The 22,048-nt window shown below is 53.3% G+C and overlaps 2 protein-coding genes across 3 annotated transcripts; both read right to left on the bottom strand.

Moving 5' to 3' along the window:
• Positions 1-4,307: 4,307 nt before the first annotated feature.
• On the bottom strand, positions 4,308-6,087 carry SOCS1 (suppressor of cytokine signaling 1). Its single transcript, XM_058434056.1, has 2 exons — positions 5,972-6,087; positions 4,308-5,420 (listed from the first exon to the last, which is right to left on the bottom strand). Exon 2 carries the CDS (start codon positions 5,368-5,370, stop codon positions 4,744-4,746), a length of 627 nt encoding a protein of 208 aa, XP_058290039.1. The 5' UTR covers positions 5,371-5,420; positions 5,972-6,087; the 3' UTR covers positions 4,308-4,743.
• Positions 6,088-18,773: 12,686 nt separating this feature from the next.
• On the bottom strand, positions 18,774-20,344 carry TNP2 (transition protein 2). 2 transcript variants are annotated; one of them, XR_009211800.1, is made up of 2 exons: positions 19,738-20,344; positions 18,774-18,945 (listed from the first exon to the last, which is right to left on the bottom strand). XR_009211800.1 is itself a non-coding variant. In XM_032144702.2 (2 exons), exons 1-2 carry the CDS (start codon positions 20,256-20,258, stop codon positions 18,929-18,931), a joined length of 432 nt encoding a protein of 143 aa, XP_032000593.1. In that variant the 5' UTR covers positions 20,259-20,344; the 3' UTR covers positions 18,774-18,928. The 2 variants fall into 2 exon arrangements, 1 of the variants encoding a protein (XP_032000593.1); XM_032144702.2 differs by having other exon boundaries at positions 19,844-20,344.
• Positions 20,345-22,048: the final 1,704 nt, after the last annotated feature.

Below are 22,048 nucleotides of genomic sequence, written 5' to 3'. Positions count from 1 at the left end.
GAATGTGCTTTGGTGAAAACTGTGCCTCCTTCTCTTGGGGAAACTAGATACCCCCTACCCCCAAATCAGGCCAAGCCCACCGTGTTATTCCTGGTAAGCTCCCAGCCCTGGGGAGGCTCTGAGTGATGGCAGTGGGAGGCCAGGTGAGAGGTACAAAGCTAGCATCCAGGTGGAACTGGCCACACCCACCTTGGCCCAGCATCCATCAGGCAGGTCCTGTGGCCTTCCCTTGCCGTTCGTCTGATTGGCTGGAGCCAAAGGGCCTGGCCAAGAATGAACCGTTCCCTTGTAAATATACACCATGAGGCAGGAAGCCGAAGCCCATCTCAGCAGGCCCTCTGCTTAGATCATCTCCACCCAGCAGCCAGGCCAGATCAGGTTACCTCCACTTCCCCATCAATCTTGAAAGCCACACTTTCCACCAAGGTCTACAGGGCCCCACGTGCCCGGGCCCCTGCCCATCCCTCCGGCTTCTTCACCCCTCCCACTCCGCCAGCCTTCTTGAATGGGTCTAACTCCTTCCTAACTGAGCACCTTTGCACTCGCTCTTCCCTCTGCCTGGACTGCTCATCTCATCTCCTGGCTTTGCCTGGCTGGCGCCTTTCTGTCACTCCAGGCACAATAATTTCAGTGTCACCTGCTGACCTTTCTAAAAGAGCCCCATGCACTGTCCAACCACCCTGTCGCGTTTTCATCTGACCACTGTCACTATGTACTTGGAATGTTCCTTTATTTCATGTTTAGTTATTTACTGTCCAAGGCCCTGAATGTAAACTCTGTAAGCAGGGTTCAGACCCCTCTATTTTGTTCATTCCTGTATCCTTTCGGCTTAGATTAATGCCTGGCTGGGCGCAGTGGCTCACACCTATAGTCCCAGCATCTTGGGAGGCTGAGGTGAGAGGATCACTTGAGCCCAGGAGTTCGAGACTGGCCTAGACAACATAAGTAGACCCCATCTTGGCAAAAATAAATTAGCCAGGCATGGTGGTGCGTGCCTGTAGTCCCAGCTGCTCAGGAGGCTCAGGTGGGAGGATCGCTTGAGCCCAGGAGGTCAAGGCTACAGGAGCAGTGATCACACCACTCCACTCCAGCCTGGGTAACAGAGTGAGACCCCATCTCTTAAAAAAAAAAAAAAGAGGAGGAAAAGGATAATGCCTGTAACATAGGAGGTGCTCAGTCAGTGTTTGTTATATTAACCTCAACTATCATTATTGGCACCTCATCATTCAGAGATGTGTTTAGTACCTACTACATGCTAAGTTGTGCGCTAAGCACTTTCTACCTATTATGTATTATGTCATAGAAGAGGCTCAGTTCGCCACTTCCTGGGATAATGACGTACCTACTCATAAGGTTGGGAGGATCAAGTAGGCGGAGTGAGGCCTAGGAATATGCATTTTCACCAGATTCCTCCCTTATCCCATCCCCTCTCCCACTATTTAAGACACCCATCCTGCGCTGGGCACAGTGATTCATACCTGTAATCCCAACACTCTGGGAAGCTGAGGTGGGAGGATCGCTTGAGCCCAGGAGTTTGAGATCAGCCTGGGCAACATAGTGACGCCCCATCTCTACCAAAAACAAGAAAACTAGATGGGTGTGGCGGCTCACACCTGTAGTCCCAGCTACTCAGTCCCTGGGCTGAAGCGGGAGGATTGCTTGAACCCAGGAGTTTGATTCTGCAGTGACCTGTGATCTTGCCACTGCATTCCAGCCTAGGTGACAGAGCAAGATTCTGTCTTAAAAAAAAAAAAGAAGAAACCTGTCTTGTTGTTTAGAGTGGGATGGATTTGGTTCAGGTCCTGGCCATCACTTTTGAGCTGTGTGACCTTGAGTAGGTGGCTGCACTTGTCTGCGCCTCCATTTCCTCATCTGGAAAACGGGGGCCAGAGTTTTCAGCTCAAGGGTGGCTTGGAGGCTGGTCACAGGCTGTCCCCGCACCCACACACAGTCCCCATCATTACAAAGAGTACCTCCTTTCTCATGGTGCCCGCCCCACACTACCCTGGCTCACCCGCTCAGTGGGGAGGACACCTCCACTGCACCTGGGCCCCGCACTCAGTCTCTTGCACACACAAACCCTCCTCTCACTTTTCATTCTTGTAAATTGACGTCAGCGCTGCTGAATCATGAAGCTGAGGTTTGAGAGAGACAGAATCTGCACCACCCGGGAAGCCACATGGCGCTGATGCGTGCGCGCGCGCGCGCACACACACACACACAGCCTTTTCCCCCTTCAGTGGTGCCTGCACACACTTTGTCACACGGGACGTGGGGTGCAGCTCCCAGGGCTTTAGGTCACTGTACCTATGTTAGTATGGATTTAAGTGACTCATAAAGGGAGGAAGGGGCCAGCTCTGGGAAGTGTGATCAGATGGGGCCTTTACTCTTAGCTGTTCTGCATCCAAAGGGGAATGGGTCCGGATACCCAGCACTTGTGTAAGGAAAGTATGTTTTTTATACTTTTTTCAAAGGAGGGAAAAAAAACTAACATATTGCAAGCTACCTGCTAGTTGACCCCTCTTTTGAGGAGGACCTGTTTTCCTATCTGTAAAATGGGGATGTTCACAGTACCTACATCGGAAGGCTGGGTGTGAGTTCAATGCTTTACATAGGTGATGCGGGACCTGGGAGCGGTTCCTGCACAGTCAATGCTACATAGAAATACGAGCAGCTGCTGCTATTATTATTGCAATGGTTAGGTCCTCGGGTTGCCTAGTGGTACCCAGCCTCTGAAAAAGTCCTGAGTGGGTTTGCAAAATCTGGCTCCACCCCTTGTTGTGGTCCTGCTTTGCCTCTCTGAGCCTGTTTTCCCATCTGTAAAATGGGGCCAGCACAGCCAGTGAGTGGTCACTAAGGGTCTGTGAGTATCACTGGTATTACGACCCGATCTCCAAGCACTGCCGTCTTGGATTTCTGTTTCTCCAGACACTGCCCACAGCAGGCAACAGACAGGAAAGAACAAGGACAGGACTTAATTAATCCACAGCAGAGAAGGAAGGGCAGGGGCGTGGCAAAAAAAAAAAAGAAAAGAAAAGAAAAAGCGAGATTCTTTGGAGGTAGAGACAAGACATCACCTCCTTCCCTCCCACTTCACCTTATTAAGGGATGAAATTGCAAAGCTCTCTGACATCCTAAATCTCTTCTGGCCATCCTTAAAGTCCTGGAGCCTACTTAATCCGCAATACAGGCCTGGGCTGCTCTGGCTCTCTGACCATCAAGTTAATTTTATGCTCTCCTTTCAAGTCTGAAAGGTATTATTAAGCATTAGAACACTATTATATGTGTGTCCAAGGCTGAAGAGGGCCACTCTAGCCTCTAAAGATGAAGTGTGACGTGTCCAGCAGGCTGCTTAACCCTAAACCTGAAAATGACTCAGTTCACCATGTGTTGAGTACAACCCTCAAGTTACCAGCATGGCCCATGTGTCAGGCTGGCCAAAGACACAGAAGTTGCCAGAAACCCAGGTCCTGGGCACTTTCTGGTGCTGTGGGCCAGCCCCACAAACGTCCTGGAGCCACCCTTCTCTTTCCTGGCTCCTGAGAACATCAACCTCCTCTATGATGCGCAGAAAGTTGCCCTTAGAAAGGTGGAGGCCCAGGGAGGCAAGGGGAATTGCCCTAGCCGCCAGCAGCACCCTCCCACCACAGACCACACAGCCTCCTTCTGGCTCCAAGTCGTGTGTTCACCAAAAAGTACACAAGACAGAACAGCGTAAGGAGGAGGAAGCTAGACCCAGCTCTGTATCCCCCATCTCATCTCAAATGAGTATCCCTTGATGCTGGTTCAGTATGTGCCACTACACTGTCCAAAAACTCACTAAGCCCCCACCCCCACCCCCCTCCTGGAAGCTGTTGTCATAGAACCAAAAAAGTTTCCTCTCTGTTATCCATTTCAAGCAGATGCTTAGTGGACAGCCAAAAAAAGGCCCAAGTGTTGTCTTTGACAGGAGTGGCCACGGGCAGATTTACTGTTTTCCCTTCTGTAGAATGGAAATAAGAGCCCGTGCCTCACAGGGTTGTGCCTCTCTATATAGGATTAAGTAAATTTAAGCATGGCAAGCACAGAATTGGGGCTGGCACACACAAACTGCTCAAACGCGAGCTGATGTCTTACCAGACACACGCCAAAACTAGACCAACCGTTTCTCTCTCTGGAGAGTTGTGGGTGGAACCGTGAGGGATGCCCAACCAACACAGCAGGCCCCGTACACCACCTGCAGCCCAGCAGGTCAGCCTTAGGACGCTCTCTCCCCTGGGCCTGTTCAGAACCAAGTTAAACTTTTGGCCAAAGCACACTCTCTAGAAACCTTTTTTTTTTTTTTTTTAAACTTTCATAATAAAGTTTATTACCTAAACTGGCTTTAAAAAATATAAAATAGGATTCTGCACAGCAGAAAAATAAAGCCAGAGACCCTCCCCCAACCCCTGGTTTGTGCAAAGATACTGGGTATATGTAAACATGAAGAGGTAGGAGGTGCGAGTTCAGGTCCTGGCCCCAGATACAGTTAAGTTAAGCTGCTACAACAACCAGGGGGACCCAGAGGAAACACCAGGAGGGGGAGGACCCCCTCAAGAGGTGAGAAGGGGTCTGAGGCCTCGTCTGCAGCCGAGGGCGGGAGGTGCCTCGCCCCTACACCCACCCGCTCCCTCCAACCCAAGCGCGGGAGGGTACCCACATGGTTCCAGGCAAGTAATAACACGGCACCCCAGTTAATGCTGCGTGCATGGCGGGCGCTGCCGGTCAAATCTGGAAGGGGAAGGAGGTCAGGTAGTCGCGGAGAACGGGGTTGAGGGGGATGCGAGCCAGGTTCTCGCGGCCCACGGTGGCCACGATGCGCTGGCGGCACAGCTCCTGCAGCGGCCGCACGCGGCGCTGGCGCAGCGGGGCCCCCAGCATGCGGCGCGGCGCCGCCACGTAGTGCTCCAGCAGCTCGAAGAGGCAGTCGAAGCTCTCGCGGCTGCCGTCCAGGTGAAAGCGGCCGGCCTGAAAGTGCACGCGGATGCTCGTGGGGCCCGAGGCCATCTTCACGCTAAGGGCGAAGAAGCAGTTCCGCTGGCGGCTGTCGCGCACCAGGAAGGTGCCCACGGGCTCGGCGCGCAGCCGCTCGTGCGCCCCGTGCACGCTCAGGGGCCCCCAGTAGAATCCGCAGGCGTCCAGGAGCGCGCTGGCGCGCGTGATGCGCCGGTAATCGGCGTGCGAACGGAACGTGCGGAAGTGCGTGTCGCCGGGGGCCGGGGCCGGGACCGCGGGGCACGGCCGCGGGCGCGCGGGGCCCGCGGGCGAGGAGGAGGAAGGCTCTGGCCGCCGTCGGGGCTCTGCTGCTGTGGAGACTGCATTGTCGGCTGCCACCTGGTTGTGTGCTACCATCCTACAGGAGGGGCCAGCCGGAGGGGTGGGCCATAGCGTCCGGGGGTGCGCTGCGGGGGAGACAAGGCGGTGAGCTGGGGCGCTGCGGGGCCGGGCAGGTGAGCGCCCGCAGGACAAGTCCAGAGGGCGGCGCTCCTGGCGGACCCGGCCCTAGCGGGGGTGAGCGCGGAGCACCAAATCCGCGCGGATCCATTCAGCCTCAGTGGGCACAGCTAGAAAATGGGCTCTGTATTCCGCGGAGCTCTTCCCGGCGGGTGGGGGCTCGGTGGAGGCGGAGTCCGGCCTCCGGGCAGCACCGAGAGGGGGGCGTGGAGAGCAGCCGGCTCTGGCTCCAGCCGTCCGGCCCCGGCTCGCCGCCCCGCGTCCGCCGCCTGCTGGCCAAGCTGGGATCCGCGCCTGGTCCGGGCGATTTGGGCTAGGGCCGGAGAAAGGCTGTTTTGCGGGAGCCCCGCGCGCGGGGGGCGGCCTGGGTGGGGCCGGCGGGGGCCGGGGCATGGCGGCCGCGACCCCATCCTGCAGCCCCCGAGGCCCGCCCGACTCTCGGCTGCCCTGGACTGCCCTCCCTCCTCCCTCTCGCCTCCTCGCCCAGGGCCCGGCTCACCTGGCGGCGGGGCGCGGGGCGCCGCGGGCGGGGCGGCGGGGGGCTCCGGGGCGGCTCTCGCGCATGCTCCGGGACCAGGAGCCGTGCAGCTGCCACGGCCGCAGCTCGCTCTGCTCGGCGCCCGCCCCTGCGCCAGTCTTTTAAACCGGCTCGGAGGCGGGGCTAGCGACGGCGGGAGGCCCCGCCCCCTGCCGGCCCCGCCCCCAGATCCACTTTCGGTTTCTCTTTCCGCGGTGGCGTCCGGCGAGGACGGCTTCGGCCCTGTTGCCCTCTCCTCCGGACCCTCCCGCGGGGCCCTCTGCCCTCCTGTTCGCACCTGCCCCAGCAGCCGCCCCTCGAGGGGCTCTGGCCCCGACCCTGCGCCTTCCGGCCACTTCTCGGACGCCTCCTTCGGACTTGGCGACCCCGCTTTTGACCCGCCACCTCAGGTTCCACTTTCTGCCGCTAGGCCCTCTTGGGACGCGCCCTGACACACCCTCCTCCGCCCCATGTGTCTCCACACCCGCCGGGGGCAGAGCCCTGTCCTCTCCTCCCCTGCAGCCAGATTCCCTCCAGAAGGCCACAGAAGGTGTCCCCAACCCTGAGCCTGACCCCACCCCTAGACCCCCTCCTAGCCCCTCTGCTCCACCCGTCGTCGACTCCCTCAGTCGCCCGCCCTCCTGTTCCGAAGCCCCGGCCGGCCGCGGTCTCTGGTCTTGGCTCGGGCTTCCAGGGAAGCGGCGGCCTGACCACAGGCTTCAGAGGAACCCCTGGCGGCGCGGGCGCCTCCACCCGGGCCCAGTTCCTCGGAAACTGGGCGGGGCCGGGCAAGGTCCCTGGTGGCCCCGACTGCCCTCCCTGCGCTCCCACTACCCGGCTGCGGAAGAAACTGAGGCCAGGGAGGGGCTGGGAATGGCAATGGCTTGCAGTTTGGGAGCTCTGGACCTGGATCCCGCCTTCCCCGTCTTCATTTTGGGGAGAGGAGCAGCTGGACGACATCAAATTGGAGCCCATTGAAAAAATGGTGCATTCTCAGACGTGATGAATTCCCAAACCTGGTTTCCTAGCCCTCCTCTCCCCGGACCCCTTCCTTATAGATTTCCCCCTCCTACTGCCCTGTCAAACATCTGCCCTTCAAAGACTGCCTTCCCACCACACACATGGCCGCGGCTTGGGATGGTGAGCGGTGGGTGGTCAGGGCTGTAATTTGCACACGTGTTTGTGATTTAGTGATTCCGATTGTCGTGCAAGGCCATGGAGTAGGTGCCTGGCTGCTCCGTGTATTTTGAATGAAGGCATGTGAGGAGCCTCAGCATCACAAGGGGCCACATAAAATCCTGGCTAGGCTGGGGACTTGGTGACTGGCCTCACACTGGGACACACTGCCCTCTACAGACAGCTCAGGCGGCAGCCCAGACGGCTTCTCCCCTGGAAGCCCTGGTGCCTGGTCCTTCCCGCCTCCCTGGCCCCACCATGCCTCCTTCCCCAGGCAGAGCGTAGGTCCTTATTCACCTCCTGAACACGGGGTGGCGCAGAATCAGCCCGGCTTAGCACCCCATCAGTGCCCTCAATCTGCATGTGGCCAGGGCTGGTGGTGGTCATTGGTGTAGTCTAGGTTGTGCGTGTGTGTGCGTGCGCATGCGTGACGGGGTGAGCGAAGATGCAGAACCTTGCCTGCACCAGAGGTCAGGTGTGTGGTCATTTGAGAGATGTCCACTGAACATCTGCTGGGGGCCACACTCTGTGGCGGCTGATGGAATACAAGGAGACCCAGTTCCAACTCTGCACCTTTCTATTCTTGTGACCTTGAGCATGTAGTTAACCTCTCTGCCATGGTTTCTTTATCTGTGAAATGGGGATAATAATAGTACCTCTAGCAGGGCACAGTAGCTCATGCCTGTATTCCCAGCACTTGGGAGGCCAAGACGGGAGGATTGCTTGAGCCCAGGAGTTTGAGAACAGCCTGGGCAACAAAGTGAGACCCCCCCCTACAAAAAAAAAAAAAAGAAAGAAAAAAGTACAAAAATCAGCCAGGTGTGGTGGATTGCACCTGTATTCCTAGCTACTTGGGAGGCTGAGGCAGGAGGATTGCTTGAGCCCAAGAGGTCGAGGCAACAGTGAGCCATGATTGCATCACTGCACTCCAGCCTGGGGAACAGAGTAAGACCCTGTCTCAAAAAGAAAAGTGAATAGTACCTCCATCCCGGGGTTGTATGGGAATTAAATGAGTGATTATGGGTCAGGTGCTTAAAACAGCCCGTAGTGTATAATAAGCAGTCGGTAGATGTTTGTTGTTGTTCATCTGAGGGTTCCTGTGGGTGTGGCAGTGTGTTGGAGCCCACAGACACATGGCTTCAAACCCTGTGTCCATTGTTTTTAAAGAGATGGAGTGTTGCTCTGTTGCTCAGGCTGGAGTGCAGTGATAGGATCGAGGAGACACTATATCCTGAGCCTCCTGGGCTCAAGAGATTCTCCCATCTCAGCCTCCTGAGTAGCTGAGACTACAGTCACATGCCACCACACCTGGCTAATTTTTTTAATTTTTTGTAGGGATGGGGTCTCACTACGTTGCGCAGGCTGGTCTCGAACTCCTGTCCTTCAGTGACCCTCCTGCCCTGGCTTCCCAAAGCACTGCCTTATATCTATGTTTGAAGCCCTAGTCCAGGGACCACAGGCCAGGGAAGGCACAGCAAGGGAGCAGGAAATCTTCTAAGGGTACACTCAGCACTCGTGGGTTCTCCTCACTGCCACCAGTGACAGACAGCTTTGGTTTCATTTTCTGAAGTCCGGTGTTCAAAATGAAACCAAATCCAGATGCCGAAAGACAAAAAGAAATCTGCTGGTTGACAAGCATCCGCCTTGTGGGCTGTTCTCCTGGAGGGCGGGGCACCAGGCTCGCAGGAAGCCAGGCAGCGTGAAACCCTGAGGGGCTCAGACTGCTCAGTAGGATGGGGCCAGGCTCCGACCCTAGACCTGCTGCGTGACCTTGGGCAAGTGACCTGCCCTCTTGGGACCTCATTTGCCCCAACTGCAAAGTGAGCTCTGGACGTCTCGTACCTCACAGAGCAGCCAGACATGCAGAGCCGAGGGCAAAATGCCAGGCATGGAGTCGGTGCTTGGCACAATGACCTCTTGTCACAGGGCGGATGGACCAGCCCTATATCCACAGCTTACTAAACCACAGCCAGAGCCAGATGTGTGGGAACATTCTCCTCCCTATCTTGGCAGATCCTCGTACCCCAAATGTGAGGGGCCCAGCCAGTATCTGGGGAAAGTCAAGATCCTGGTGGCTTATGGCACTTAGCTTTTCAGTTTCTCTTTCCGGTTTTGGTGGCGCCTTGCTGGGAAAAGTAGCTCCTGACCAGGGTGTGTAATCGTGAAACTGGCCTCTGCCCCGAAATTCCTCAGCCCTCCTTTTCCTCTAACCCATGTGTCAGGGAGGTTCCCATGGGATTCTGTGCCCCTGGGAGCCCCGAGCAGTAGGGCTCACAGTGTGGATTCTGCTGACCGCTGGTCTGAATTTAAATTCATTTCATAAACATGTGGCCTGGGGCCAGCTTCTTAGCTTTTCTGTGCCTCAGTTTCCATATTTGCAAGATGGGATAATAACATATCTATTTCACTTCTTCAGTATTTATTCAGCAGGTACTTACTGTATGCCAGACGCAGCGGACTCAGAGGTCTTCAGGCAGACCTAGGGGAGTCAGTGAATTGACACCATCAGCTCCCATCATACTGGGTGCTATGTGGGGAAGAAACAGAGAGAAAGGGGTGACTGGGTGTTTGTGGGGTGAGATAAGGAAGTTAGGGAAAGCCTCTTGGAGGTGGTGACATTAGCACTGAAGTCTTTCTAAAAGTAGGATGAAGACCCCAGGTGGAGAGAACAGCCAGTGCAAAGGCCCTGTGGTGGGGGTGCTTGAAGATAGGAAAGGAGAGTTGGTATAGCGAGCCAGGGGGTGGTGTAGGGGTGAGGCATAGGGGTTGGCAGGGTCTGATCCATCAGGCAGGGCCTTGCTGGGCTGTGGCAGGGCTTTGGATTTTGCCCTGAGTACATGGGCCAGCCATCCAGGCCCAGGAGACAGCATAGGACTGAGTGTGGAAAGAGCCTTCTAGCTGCTGACCTTCCCAACTGCTGGGCTTTAGCCACGATGAGCTGTAGTAGTGGCCTTGGGACACTTTCCCATGGTCCTGTGAATTGGAAATTATGTGTTTCCTTGATCAGATGAGGAGAGCACAACTCAGGGAACTGGTGGAACTTGGTGAAGGTGTTTTGGGGAGCCCAGGGGCTTGGCAGAACCTGGCCTGAAGTCCTCTGTCGGGAGAGGTTGCTTTGATGTATGAAGTAGATCCCTTCTGCTCCTACCGCAGGAACGATTGTGTGTCTCAGTAGCAGGTAGAGGGGTGTGAGCTCAGAGGACCCAAGTGCAAGGAGAAGATGTGAGAGGCCAGGGAGCGATGGCATGAGCCAGTGGCTGGACTCCAAAGTGGCGCCAGTCCTGGAGACTTCATGAGACTCTTCTAGCAGGCACAGGTGAAGAAAGGAGAGGCGAAGTCAGCCATTACTTGAAGTAGTCAGTAGTCATTGGCTTTCAGAAAGCAGTCAAGATTGTTACGTTAACAGCTGCAAAATAGGAGGGGCAGGAAAGTAGAATTCTGGGAATGCTGGTGGAGGGGTCCAGACACACCTGCTTCCAGTCCCAGCTCCCCTCCCCATCAGCTGTGTGGCTTCAGGCAAGTTGACTGAATCCAGTGGCCCAGAGAACTGTCACAAAGCCCAAGCCTGGGAAGCACGGTGCCTGTTCCTCAGTAATCCCTTGGGATCTTTGTCGTGGCCTATTCACTCCGTTTTTGCACCGTATTCCAACAAGCCTAACCAGTTTCTACCCACCCCACCCCATCCCATAAGTGACAAATTAGGTGTCAGCAGCTGACAGCAAGGACCAGCAGCAGTGACATAGGGGGCAAAGAACTTGCAGAAACTATGAAACTAGGCACAAGAGCTAGCACGCAGCAGGCTGGGGACGTTAGAGTGTGGGGCAGGAAGATTCCTCATGTCCATGGGCCCTCACTGTGGTGATGCTGTTGAGAATGTCGGGTATCGCAATGAGAGGTAGAATTGGGCCCAGTTCTCTCCGAGGAGGTGTCTGGTCTCAGGGCACACAGAGCAGCAGCAGTCTCCTCACATGCTACGACGTGGGAATCCCAGCGTCTACTGGCCCAGTTGGCAGTACCCTAAACAGGCTCAGGGAGGGATGACCCTCAACTGAGTTGTAAAGAGTGAGCATCACGGCCGGGCACGGTGGCTCACGCCTGTAATCCCAGCACTTTGGGAGGCCGAGGCAGGCGGATCACGAGGTCAGGAGATGGAGACCATCCTGGCTAACATGGTGAAACCCCGTCTCTACTAAAAATACAAAAAATTAGCTGGGCGTGGTGGCGGGCGCCTGTAGTGCCAGCTATTAGGGAGGCTGAGGCAGGAGAATGGCGTGAACCCAGGAGGCGGAGCTTGCAGTGAGCAGAGATGGCGCCACTGCACTCCAGCCTGGGCGACAGAGCGAGACTCCGTCTCAAAAAAAAAGAGTGAGCATCACTTGAGTTCAGGAGTTCAAGACCAGCCTGGGCAGCATGACAAAACCCCATCTCTACAAAAATACGAAAAAGTTAGCTGGGCATGGTGACACACAACTGTGGTCCCTGCTACTTGGGAGCCTGAGGTGGGAGGATCACTTGAGCTCAGAAGACAGAGATGGCAGTGAGCTGAGATCGCACCACTGCACTCCAGCCCGGGCGACACAGGGAGACCTGTCTTAAAAAAAAAAAAAAAATGAGATCTCACCAAGGGAACGGAGGGAGAACATATTCCGGGTAGAGCATGACAAGAATGTGAGGCCCTGGGCGGCACATGAGGCCAAAGGTAAGCCGGACACCCCAAGGCAGCCCTAGTGGCTTCTAGGAGGAGACTGGTCTGGAGGAAGGGAGAAGGCTGGGCTGGACCTCTGCCTGCCCTGGGGTGATGAGTCCCTCTGTGGGAGAGTGTTCTGGGTCACCTTGCCCAGACCAGCAAGCCTAGAGCAGGGGCTGATATTATATCCACATCTTTACTGCCTTTCCAGATTCAACAGAGCTTCGCTGAGCACCCATTAGACGCATTCACTGATGCTCATTCCTTTTTTATCCTCTTTTTCCTTCAGTTTTCCTCCCCAGAGGTAACCCAGGCACCAGCTTGGTCTGTTCTTTGGGATCTTTTATATTTTTATTTTTATTGTTTGAGACTGGGTCTCCCTCTGTCACTCAGGCTGGGGTGCAGTGGTGTGAACACAGCTCACTGCAGCCTTGACACCCCCACCCCCACCCCCACTGTGCTCAAGCAATCCTCCTGACTCAGCCTCCCATGTAGGTGGCACGCATTGCCATGCCCACCTACTTTTTTCATTTTTAGGGAGACAGAGTCTCACTTTGTTTCCTAGGCTGGTCTCAAACTCCTGATTTCAAGTGATCCTCCTGCCTGGTCCTGCCAAAGTGCTGAGATTATAGGCATAAGCCACTACTCCCACCCTGGGATCTTTTTCTATGCATCTACATGCTTGTATTTTGACCCATAAAAATGATGTTCCTTGGCCAGGTGTGGTGGCTCACACCTCTAATCCTAGTGCTTTGGGCGGTCGAGCTGGGAGGATCGCTTGTGGTCAGTTCGAGGCTGTGGTGAGCTATGATTGTGCCACTGCACTCCAGCCTGGGTGACAGAGCAAGACCCCAATTATTAAAAAAAAATAGTATTCCTTTGTGTAGGACTTTTCCCTCTATCAATGTCATGTCTTTCTCCATCTTGCACTTTCCACCCAACGATACTCTGGCAATCTGGCTAGATCACATATAGATCCACCCCGTGCTCCTTAAGAACTGCCTGATACTCCTCAGTGTCTGTTCATTTAGCCATCCCCGGTGGGTGGACACATAGGTTGTATTTTTGCTCTTGCAAACAGCATGGCCTGTGCCTCCCTGTACAGCCTCTTGGGACACATATGATAAACCGTTCTTACCGTTTGAATGTTCATAGGTGCCACCCAGTCACCTGCCAGCGTGCTGTGCACGTTTACCTTCTGGGCAAAAGCATTCAACAATGTTTCCCCATGCCTTCACCATTATCATACTTTTTCCATTTTTGCCTATTTGATGATTTGGTAAGTGGTGGCTTCTCATTGTTGCTTTAATGCCTGCTCCTTCTTTCATCTATTCAACAAATATTTACTGCACTCCTAATATGTGCCAGGCACTGTGCTAAGTCCTGGAGATGCAACAGTGAACAGCATGGCCTCCTCGGTTCTTTTTACAAAGTGTGAGATGCACCTGAGACTCAGATTAAGGAGTAGTCCTGGGGTCACCCAGTGAGGGAATGGGGGAGCTGAGATTTGAAGCTGGGTCTGTGTGGCTGCAGGGTTTGAGATGTTTTTCCTTTCAAATCATAGCTCCCATGGGCATCTCCACCAGGGTCTGCCCTCTCGTCTGACCACTCCATTCCCCACTCCTGCCCCAACCCAGGACCACTGCGTTTCCCCTTGGTGATCCCTCAGGCCCGTAGGAGTGATAGCCCTGCAGGTAAACCCACCCACAGGACAGGCTGTACCTCATTGTTCCCCAGACCTCACCTCACCCCCCGGTAGCCCACTGAAATTAAATCTCTGAGTATCAAGATAGATCATCTTCAGAACCCACGTACTCTCTTGCTGGCTGGATTTATTGTCTGTCTCTCTCTATTTCCTGAATTTGGGTCTCCAGCAGGCCTGTCCCCAACCTGCTGCCACCCACTCCAAGCCGAGTAAATGAAAGCATGAATCTGTGGTTGGATTTTTTTTTCCTGTCATCATTGTGCATCTGACTGTACAAGGGTGGCGTGTATTGTGAGTGCTTGCCTACATGTGTGTTTCCTGTGGGAAGGGTCGGGGGAGGTGACTGAGAGCCTGCATGCATGTGTAGGGGTGTGTATGTGTATTTGGGGTCCACGTGTGAATGTGGGTCTCTGTGTCTGAGTGGGTTTGAACAGCCGCTTCTTCGTACATGTGGCCAGGATTTCGAGGCTGTGGTGGGCTATGATTGTATATGTGACTATCCGTGTTTGTGCCAGTTTTGTGTTGGTTGTGTTGGTGTTGGTTTCAGGGAAATGTGGAGTTATAGGTAGGTTCATAAGCCACACGTGTGACCCAGTCCGTCGGCTTACAATAAAAGATCTGCCTTCGGTCCGGGAAGAAGTGAGGAGCGCCTCTGCCCAGCCGCCCTGTCCGGGAAGAAGTGAGGAGCGCCTCTGCCCGGCCGCCCCTCTGCCCGGCCACCCATCGTCTGGGAGGTGAGGAGCGCCTCTGCCGTCTGGGAGGTGAGGAGCGCCTCTGCCCGGCCACCCATCGTCTGGGAAGTGAGGAGCGCCTCTGCCCGGCCACCCGTCGTCTGGGAAGTGAGGAGCGCCTCTGCCCGGCCACCCGTCGTCTGGGAAGTGAGGAGCACCTCTGCCCGGCCACCCGTCGTCTGGGAAGTGAGGAGCCGCCCCGTCTGGGAAGAAGTGAGGAGCGCCTGTGCCCGGCCACCTATGTCTGGGAAGTGAGGAGCGCCTCTGCCCGGCTGCCCTGTCCGGGAGGGAATGAGCCGTCTGGGAAGTGAGGAGCGCCTCTGTCCGGCCGCCCCGTCCGGGAAGAAGTGAGGAGCGCCTCTGCCCGGCCGCCCCGTCTGGGAAGAAGTGAGGAGCGCCTCTGCCCGGCCGCTCCATCTGGGAGGTCTACCACGGAGGCCAGAAACAATGTGGGGGCTGGACGTGGTGGCTCACGCCTGTGGTCCCGGCACTCTGGGGGGCGAGGCGGGTTGATCACTTCGGGCTAGGAGTTCGAGACCAGTCTGGCCAACTTGGCGAAACATGAAAAATACAACAGACAAACTAACCAACCAACTCAGTGACAACAAAACAGGTCTACCCTGGAGTCATACTCTAATTTTTTCTATTTTCTTCCCTTTCTGATCCTTTATCCCACTTTGTTTTTCTTCCTCTTCCTTCTCCGTCTTCTTTGTCAAATAGAGGATTGAGTTATTATCACTGATCCATATAAAGTCCCTCTCTCATTTATTTTAACTCCCACCCCCCATTTCTATCCCCCGACTTCCCATGTGCAACCTTCCTAATATGTTTGATACGCATCTTTTTGTTTGTATGTATTTTTAGAAAATGTTTATTGTTTTTTGTGTGCAAAAAAAATTAATAAAGAAAAGAAAAGAAAAGGGCTGCAATAAACATCGGAGTACAGAAAAAAAAAAAAAAAAAAAAGATCTGCCTTCGGTAATCATATCATAAAAGGACACTGCCCAGGAAGTAGGGAGGTCCTTTGGTGAGTGGGGCTCAAAGTCCCTGACTTTATGTCTAACCCTGTCTCCACTTCCTTTTTCAAAATATGTTCCCCAGAAGGGCCTCCCAAGCTGTTTTGCACCAATGTGTCAGTGACTATCATGGCTTAATGTGGCTTTACATTTGGGAACCAGGAAGTTTTGGGCAAAACACGAATCTCTCATCTCAGACCTGCCTGCCAGGAGTCCTTGACCAAGTTATTTCACCTCTGAGTCTCAGTTTCTTCATCTGTACAGTGGGACCAATAATGTCTCTTGTTGAGGAGTGTGGATTCCGTGGAAACATTTATGTCAAAACATCTGGCATCTAGTAGGTGCTCAATAAATGGAATTCCCGAGCGTGCTTAGGTGCTTCCCCACACCCTCTCCTAATAGAAACAACCAGGAACATTTCCCTGCTGTGAGAGGAGGATAAAGGGACCCAAGGAAAGGAGACTGACAGTGACATTGAGTGACATTGATCGGTTGGACCAGGCCCTCTCTTGGATGCTTGCAGGTGCATTATCTCAATGAACCTCCACTGGGAGCCCTCCAGGCAGGCACCGTTAGCCTCCCATTTTACAGAAAAGACCAGGATGCAGACAGGGGACATGACTTGCTCAAGGCCACACAGCTGAGATCTGAAAGAGGACCTTCCATGTCATGCCACTGCCTGGGACAGGCTCAGCAAAGCTCGGAGTCCTGCAAGGCCTTCCCCAAGACACCTGGGTCCATTTCCCTTCCCTGCAGACAGCCCATCACCACTCATTTCTACTCCTGCCCCACCTCCCTTCCCCTGTTCACCCTGTTCCTTCAGCCCAAATGTCAAATGTAGCACAAAATAAAACAGAGTGACCCTGTGTCTGGCGCTGTGCTGGGCACCTTATCACACACCAGGCTGCTGGGTACCCCGCTCCCCCCAGCATGTCAGAATGATGAGCCCATTAGACAGAGGAGGAGAGTGAGGCTCAGAGTGGTCTAGTACCAGCCCCCTCAGCTAGGATAGTGAGAACCAGGGCAAACTTGAGTCTGACCCTAAAACCAAGGCTGGTGGGTATGAAGGTCAGAAGCCAATTTACACAAGACCCTGACCATTCCCCAGTCCTTTTGTCTGGCAGCCGGCGTTCCTTCACGAAAATCTGCCTGGTACTTTTTATGCCATATTAATAGCAGAGGTTTACTGAGTGCCAAGCACTGAGCCCAGACATCATGTCACGCATGACACACTGACCTCTCCCAGCCCCCCAGCAAGGGTGCCCATTTTGCAGATGAGAGCAGGTTTCCTACTTGGAAGCAGGGTTCTCTCTGGTTCACTCTTATCTTCCCTCCTTGGCCTTAGCCCAAAGCCCACACAAGTGGGTGCTCAGTAAACGTTTGCGGAAGAGGAATGAGGAAGGCAGGACTCTGGGCATTATCTTGAGAGGAACCTCCGGCCCATCTGTTGTGGAAAATCTCCCTGCTAGACCGGGCTGCCATTCTGCCAATTGCTGTACCCCATACCATCCCCTGCAATCCAGTTTCCACATAGCAGCCAGCACCACTTTGCAAACACACAGCAGGCGGCTGGGCGCTGTGGCTCACGCCTGTAATCTCAGCACTTTGGGAGGCCGAGGCAGGCGGATCACGAGGTCAGGAGATCGAGACCATCCTGGCTAACATGGTGAAACCCCGTCTCTACTAAAAATACAAAAAAGTTAGCTAGGCGTGGCGGTGTGCACCTTTAGTCCCAGCTACTTGGGACGCTGAGGCAGGAGAATGGTGTGAACCCGGGAGGCAGAGCTTGCAGTGAGACGAGATTGCGCCACTGCACTCCAGCCTGGGCGACAGAGCGAGACTCCGTCTCAAAAAAAAAAAAAGAAAAAAGAAAACACACACCAGGCTTGGTGCAGTGGTTCACGCCTGTAATCCTAAAACTCTGGGAGGCCGAGGTGGGAGGATTGCTTGAGCTCAGGGTTTTTAAGGCCTGGGCAACATAGTGAGACCCCATCTCTACAAAAAGTAAAAAATAGGCCAGGCACAGTGGCTCATGCTTGTAATTCCAGCACTTTGGGAGGCCAAGGCGGGTGGATCACTTGAGGTGAGGAGTTTGAGACCAGCCTGACCAACATGGTGAAACCTCATCTCTACTAAAAAAATACAAAAATTGAGGTGTCGGGGGAAAGGGGAGGGAGAGCATTAGGACAAATACCTAATGCATGAAGGGCTTAAAACCTAGATGACGGGTTGATGGGTGCAGCAAACCACCATGACACATGTACACCTATGTAACAAACCTGCATGTTCTGCACATGTATCCCAGAACTTAAAGCAAAATGAAATAAAAATAAAAAGCAGTGACAGAACGCCTGCACAATGGGGGAAAAAAATAGAAAAATTAGCCAGGTGTGGTGGGCACCTATAATCCTGGCTACTCGGGAGGCTGAGGCAGGAGAATTGCTTGAACCCGGGAGGCAGAGGTTGCAGTGCGCTGAGATGGTGCCACTGCCCTCCAGCCTGGGCGACAGAGTGAGAAGTCAAAAATAGCTAAGCGTGGTGGTGCATGTCTTGCTACTCGGGAACCTGAGGCGGGCGGATGGCTTGAGCCTGGGAGATCAAGGCTACAGTGAGCCATGATTGCCTCACCAAACGCCAGCCTGGGTGACAGAGTGAGATGGTCTCGAAAAAAAAAGCACACACCAGACTCTATGAACTCACCCAGTTGAGACCCTCCCCTGACTTCTCACACCAAGAATAACGTCCAAGCTCCTTCCTGCAGAGCTTGGTACAACCCCGGCATGGTCTGGCCCCCGCCTGGTGCCCCCAGCTCATGTCCCAGCACCTTCAGATTCTATGCCAGCTCCTCTGGAACACAGGTTCTAACCCAGGCTCATTCCCTCACAGGGACATGACATCACCCTGCTCCCTTGATACAGGTCATTGTGACAAGTCTTGTCTGTTTGGACTGTAAGTTCCATGAGGGCAGGGCCTTGTGTGTTCTCTAGTTCTGTTCCCAGAGCTCAGCACAGCCCCTGAACAGACTTTAGTCCTTTAGTAAAAGTTTGTTGAAATGGCTACTTTGAGGAACTTGAGGTTGATACTATATTACAGAATCAACAAGTGAGGCTCAGAGGTTGATCACAGTCCAAGGTCACACAGCGAGTACGAAAGATGAGCCAGGATTCAAACTCAGGATGCTCTGGATTGGAAAAGGTACATTCTGAACCCCTCTTCCTGTCTCCTGTCATGTTCTTGGGCTACATACATGTGGATCACGTGAATAGGGTGTGGACCTGTGCGCATCTTGTGTGTCCACATATGTACACACCCATGTGGGAGCATACAGGGCAAAAGATTGTTATCCAAGCAGAGTGAACTCTGCAGGCTTCTTGGCATCCCACCCCCATTCATTTCTGCCCCTGTGCAGGCCCCCAAAACACATAACACCTTTATTAGTGCAATCAAAATGACTATGACTACTCAGGGATAGTCTTCCAGGTACAAGCTTTAATTAGTGTTGCGTAGAAATCACCATAGTAGCATGTTCCTGCAAGAAGATTGACCTCATCCTAGCATTTTCTCATCCTAGCATTTTCTCATTTGGGTGGAACACACCGGAACAAGCCAAGGAGTGTGGTCTCATTAGTTGGATTTCCGTCCTAAGGGATAAGAGTGGGAAAGGAACCTTTAATAGCTGAGCACTTCATGAAGTCACTGACCTCCTGTAGGTCTTACAACTACTCATTTCTGATTGAATATGGGGCATAGGTAGAGTTTAGACTACCGTCAGTGTTCTTTTGACCTATGTGAATCCATCTATCCATCCATGTATCCCTTCCATTTGTCATCCATTCATTCATTAGTCATTCATTAGTTCACTCATTCCATTCATTTATTCAACATTTCTTTCCCATTCTATCCCATTAGTCTAGATATCTATTCTAGAGTATATAGATGTAGAATATAGAGTATAGACTATATAGATATAGAATATACAGTAATTATTCAATTACTCTATATTACTCTATTAAGATAGTATTTAACCAGTCAAACCAACCCATCAAAGCTTTTACAACTATTTAACTCTGTGTCTAACCAGTTCATCCACCAACCACAATCTTCCAACTAATTGTCTACCTAACCAACCAATAACTAGCCAGCCAGTGCATTCATCCATTTATTCATCCATCCAGCTAATCATATCCAAACTTCCTATCATTCAACTAATGCATTCTTCCAACTATCGTTTCTATTACTTATTTGTTATTTGCCCACCCAGTCATCCACCCAACCTCTCAACCCCATTCATGCTTCCGTCTAGCTTATGTGCTATCTGTCCATCTTTCCATCCTCCTAATCAACCCATCCAATTTCAAAGAGCCTGTCCATCAACATATCATACATTCAACTAGCCAACTGCCATTGTTTCTCTTCTCCCTCTTCATCCTTGCCTGTGGTTCCTGTGTGACCTGGCTGCAGTCTTCCTCTCACTGCCGCCAAGTCTGCTCCCCATCATCTGTGGGCTCAGTGGCCCTTCCCCACCTCCTTAAAGGGTACCTGAGCTCCGCTTCTTGGTTTTGTACACCTGCTGGATCCTCTTGGCCATTTTTTTCTTGTTCAGCTTGCCTCCCAAGTTCTTTCTGTTCTTGGGGCAGCTGCAGCGCAGGATGGTGGGCCGCATGGGAGAGTGGTGGGAGTTCATAGTCTTTTTGTGGCACTTTGGTGGTGGACTGGCGTTGGTACTCTGCCTCTGGCAGCCAGATGAGCTGTGGGCTCCAGTTAGGTTATGGTGGCTGGCTGGGCTCTGGCTGGAGCTCCTGCTCCGGCTGCCACGCTGGCTCTGTCTGCAACTCTGGCTGAAGGTCTGGCAGTGGCGGGTACAGGTGCATGGGCTGCAGGTGCGGCTTTGGGGCCGAGAGTTGCTATGGAGCTGGGTGTGGGTGATAGGAAGGCTGTGAGTCTTAGTGTCCATAGGAGGCCACGTTTGGAGGGGCAGGGCCTCCTCCTTGTCCTCTCCCAGCAGGCTTAGCTTTACGGAGGCCCTGGCAGCCCCCCTGGTTATATAGTTGGGGCTGATTATGATGGCACAGGCCACAGGGATGTGACAGATGTGGCCCAGCCAAGACAAAGCCCCCTACCCCTTACCCTCACCCCCAGGCTAGGGCAGCTCTCAGGGGTACCCTGGAGGTAGTCCCAGCTGCTGGTTCAGGGTAGGAGCCCTTGGGTCAGATTAAGCTGAGTCTGCATCCCAGATCTGCTTTTTCCACATGGTCAGCCCTTGGGATTCACCTGAACAAGTCCCAGTTTCCCCATCTCTGCAGAATAGGGACAATAATTGTACTGACCTCATTTGGACATTAGAAGAATTATTAATAAGGGAGAGAATTTATATCAAGCAGTTAGCTCAGGCCCAGCCCACAATAAGAGCTTAGTAAACATCACTGACCAGCATCGTCAGGTGTTTTTCTTAACGCCCTGGGCAGCTTGGGTGCCAAGAGTGCAGCTCTGACCCTGGTGATGGCAGCTGAATGGTGGGCAGTTGTTAAGACAGATGATTAGTGCCCAGATGATGGGGAGGTGATGATTTGGCCAGATGGCTTGGTGGATGGATGAAAGATGAGTAACCACATGGACCAAGGGGTGGTCCTGGGGCTTGCCTGGCAAGCCTACCTCCCCAGCCAGATCTAAAGTTGGGAGATTCACAGCCAGGTTGAAATCCTTGTTTGCACTGATGTCCAATCTTGCGTAGACCATTGTGGTTTCTGAGGCTTAGTTGTCTTATGTGACAAAGGGGTATCTTTCCCTGTTTCCTGGTATTCTCGTGGGCCTGAGATGCCTGTCAAGCTACAGGAGGCCCTTGGAAACCCGTCTCTCTCCTTCAGTTTCTGCCTCTTGATTCTCCTCCCCTCTCTGCTAACAAAGCCTTGCCATACTGTTTGAATCACGCCGTCCCTGCTCAGACACCCCAGTACCTCGAGAAGAAAGCCCAGACTTATGTTTGAACACCAGGCCATTTGATCTTCTCGTTTTTGGGTTTCCATCCAGAGCCTTCCACCCCTCCCCGTCTTGGCCGATGCCTTTGGGCTTAGCCCTTGGCCCTGTACTTTCCCACTTCTCTCTGCATGGAACTGCCTGTCTCTGTCTGTCCTCCCGGAGCAGGCCCCTGGCCCAAGCCAACCTCTCACTCTGCCCATGTCCAACTTTGCCTCTTGCTATGAGGATTTGCAATCATCTGCTTTTATGGAAGTTTTTTTCTTTTTCTTTTTCTTTTGAGAAAGGATCTTGCTGTGTTGCCTAGGCTAGAGTGCAGTGGCACGATTATAGTTCACTGCAGCCTCCACCTCCTGGACTCAAACGATCCTCCCACCTCAGCCCCCCAAGTAGCTGTGACTATAGGTGCATGCCACCACAACTGTCTAATTTTTTTATTTTTATTTTTTGTAGAGATGGGGTCTCACTTTGTTGCTTAGGTGGGTCTTGAACTCATGAGATGAAGATGTTCTCCTGCTTTGGCCTCCCAAAGTGCTGGAACTACAGGCATGAGCCAATATGCCCAGCCTTTGCAGTTTATTTCTTAATAAACATGTCAAATTTCTTACAGTGAGAACTGCTTTCATTTACTGAATGCTTTCTACATGGCTGGGCTCTGGACCTTACCCTCTCCAGGCAGCTTTGCCATCAAACCTTACTGTGACCCTTTGTAGTGGAATGAATGGCAACCCCCAAAAATCTATGTCCACGTTATAACTCCTAGAACCTGTC

This window comes from Hylobates moloch, unplaced genomic scaffold, assembly GCF_009828535.3.
Source record: "Hylobates moloch isolate HMO894 unplaced genomic scaffold, HMol_V3 SCAFFOLD_23, whole genome shotgun sequence".
Taxonomy (NCBI): domain Eukaryota; kingdom Metazoa; phylum Chordata; class Mammalia; order Primates; family Hylobatidae; genus Hylobates; species Hylobates moloch.
The sequence above is the reverse complement of the archived record's forward strand: the minus strand, read 5'-3'. Positions and strand labels throughout refer to the sequence as shown.

Excerpts from the sequence above, each read along its gene's own strand:
- SOCS1 (XM_058434056.1), bottom strand. The coding sequence starts at position 5,370 with ATGGTAGCACACAACCAGGTGGCAGCCGACAATGCAGTCTCCACAGCA.
- TNP2 (XM_032144702.2), bottom strand. The coding sequence starts at position 20,258 with ATGGACACTAAGACTCACAGCCTTCCTATCACCCACACCCAGCTCCAT.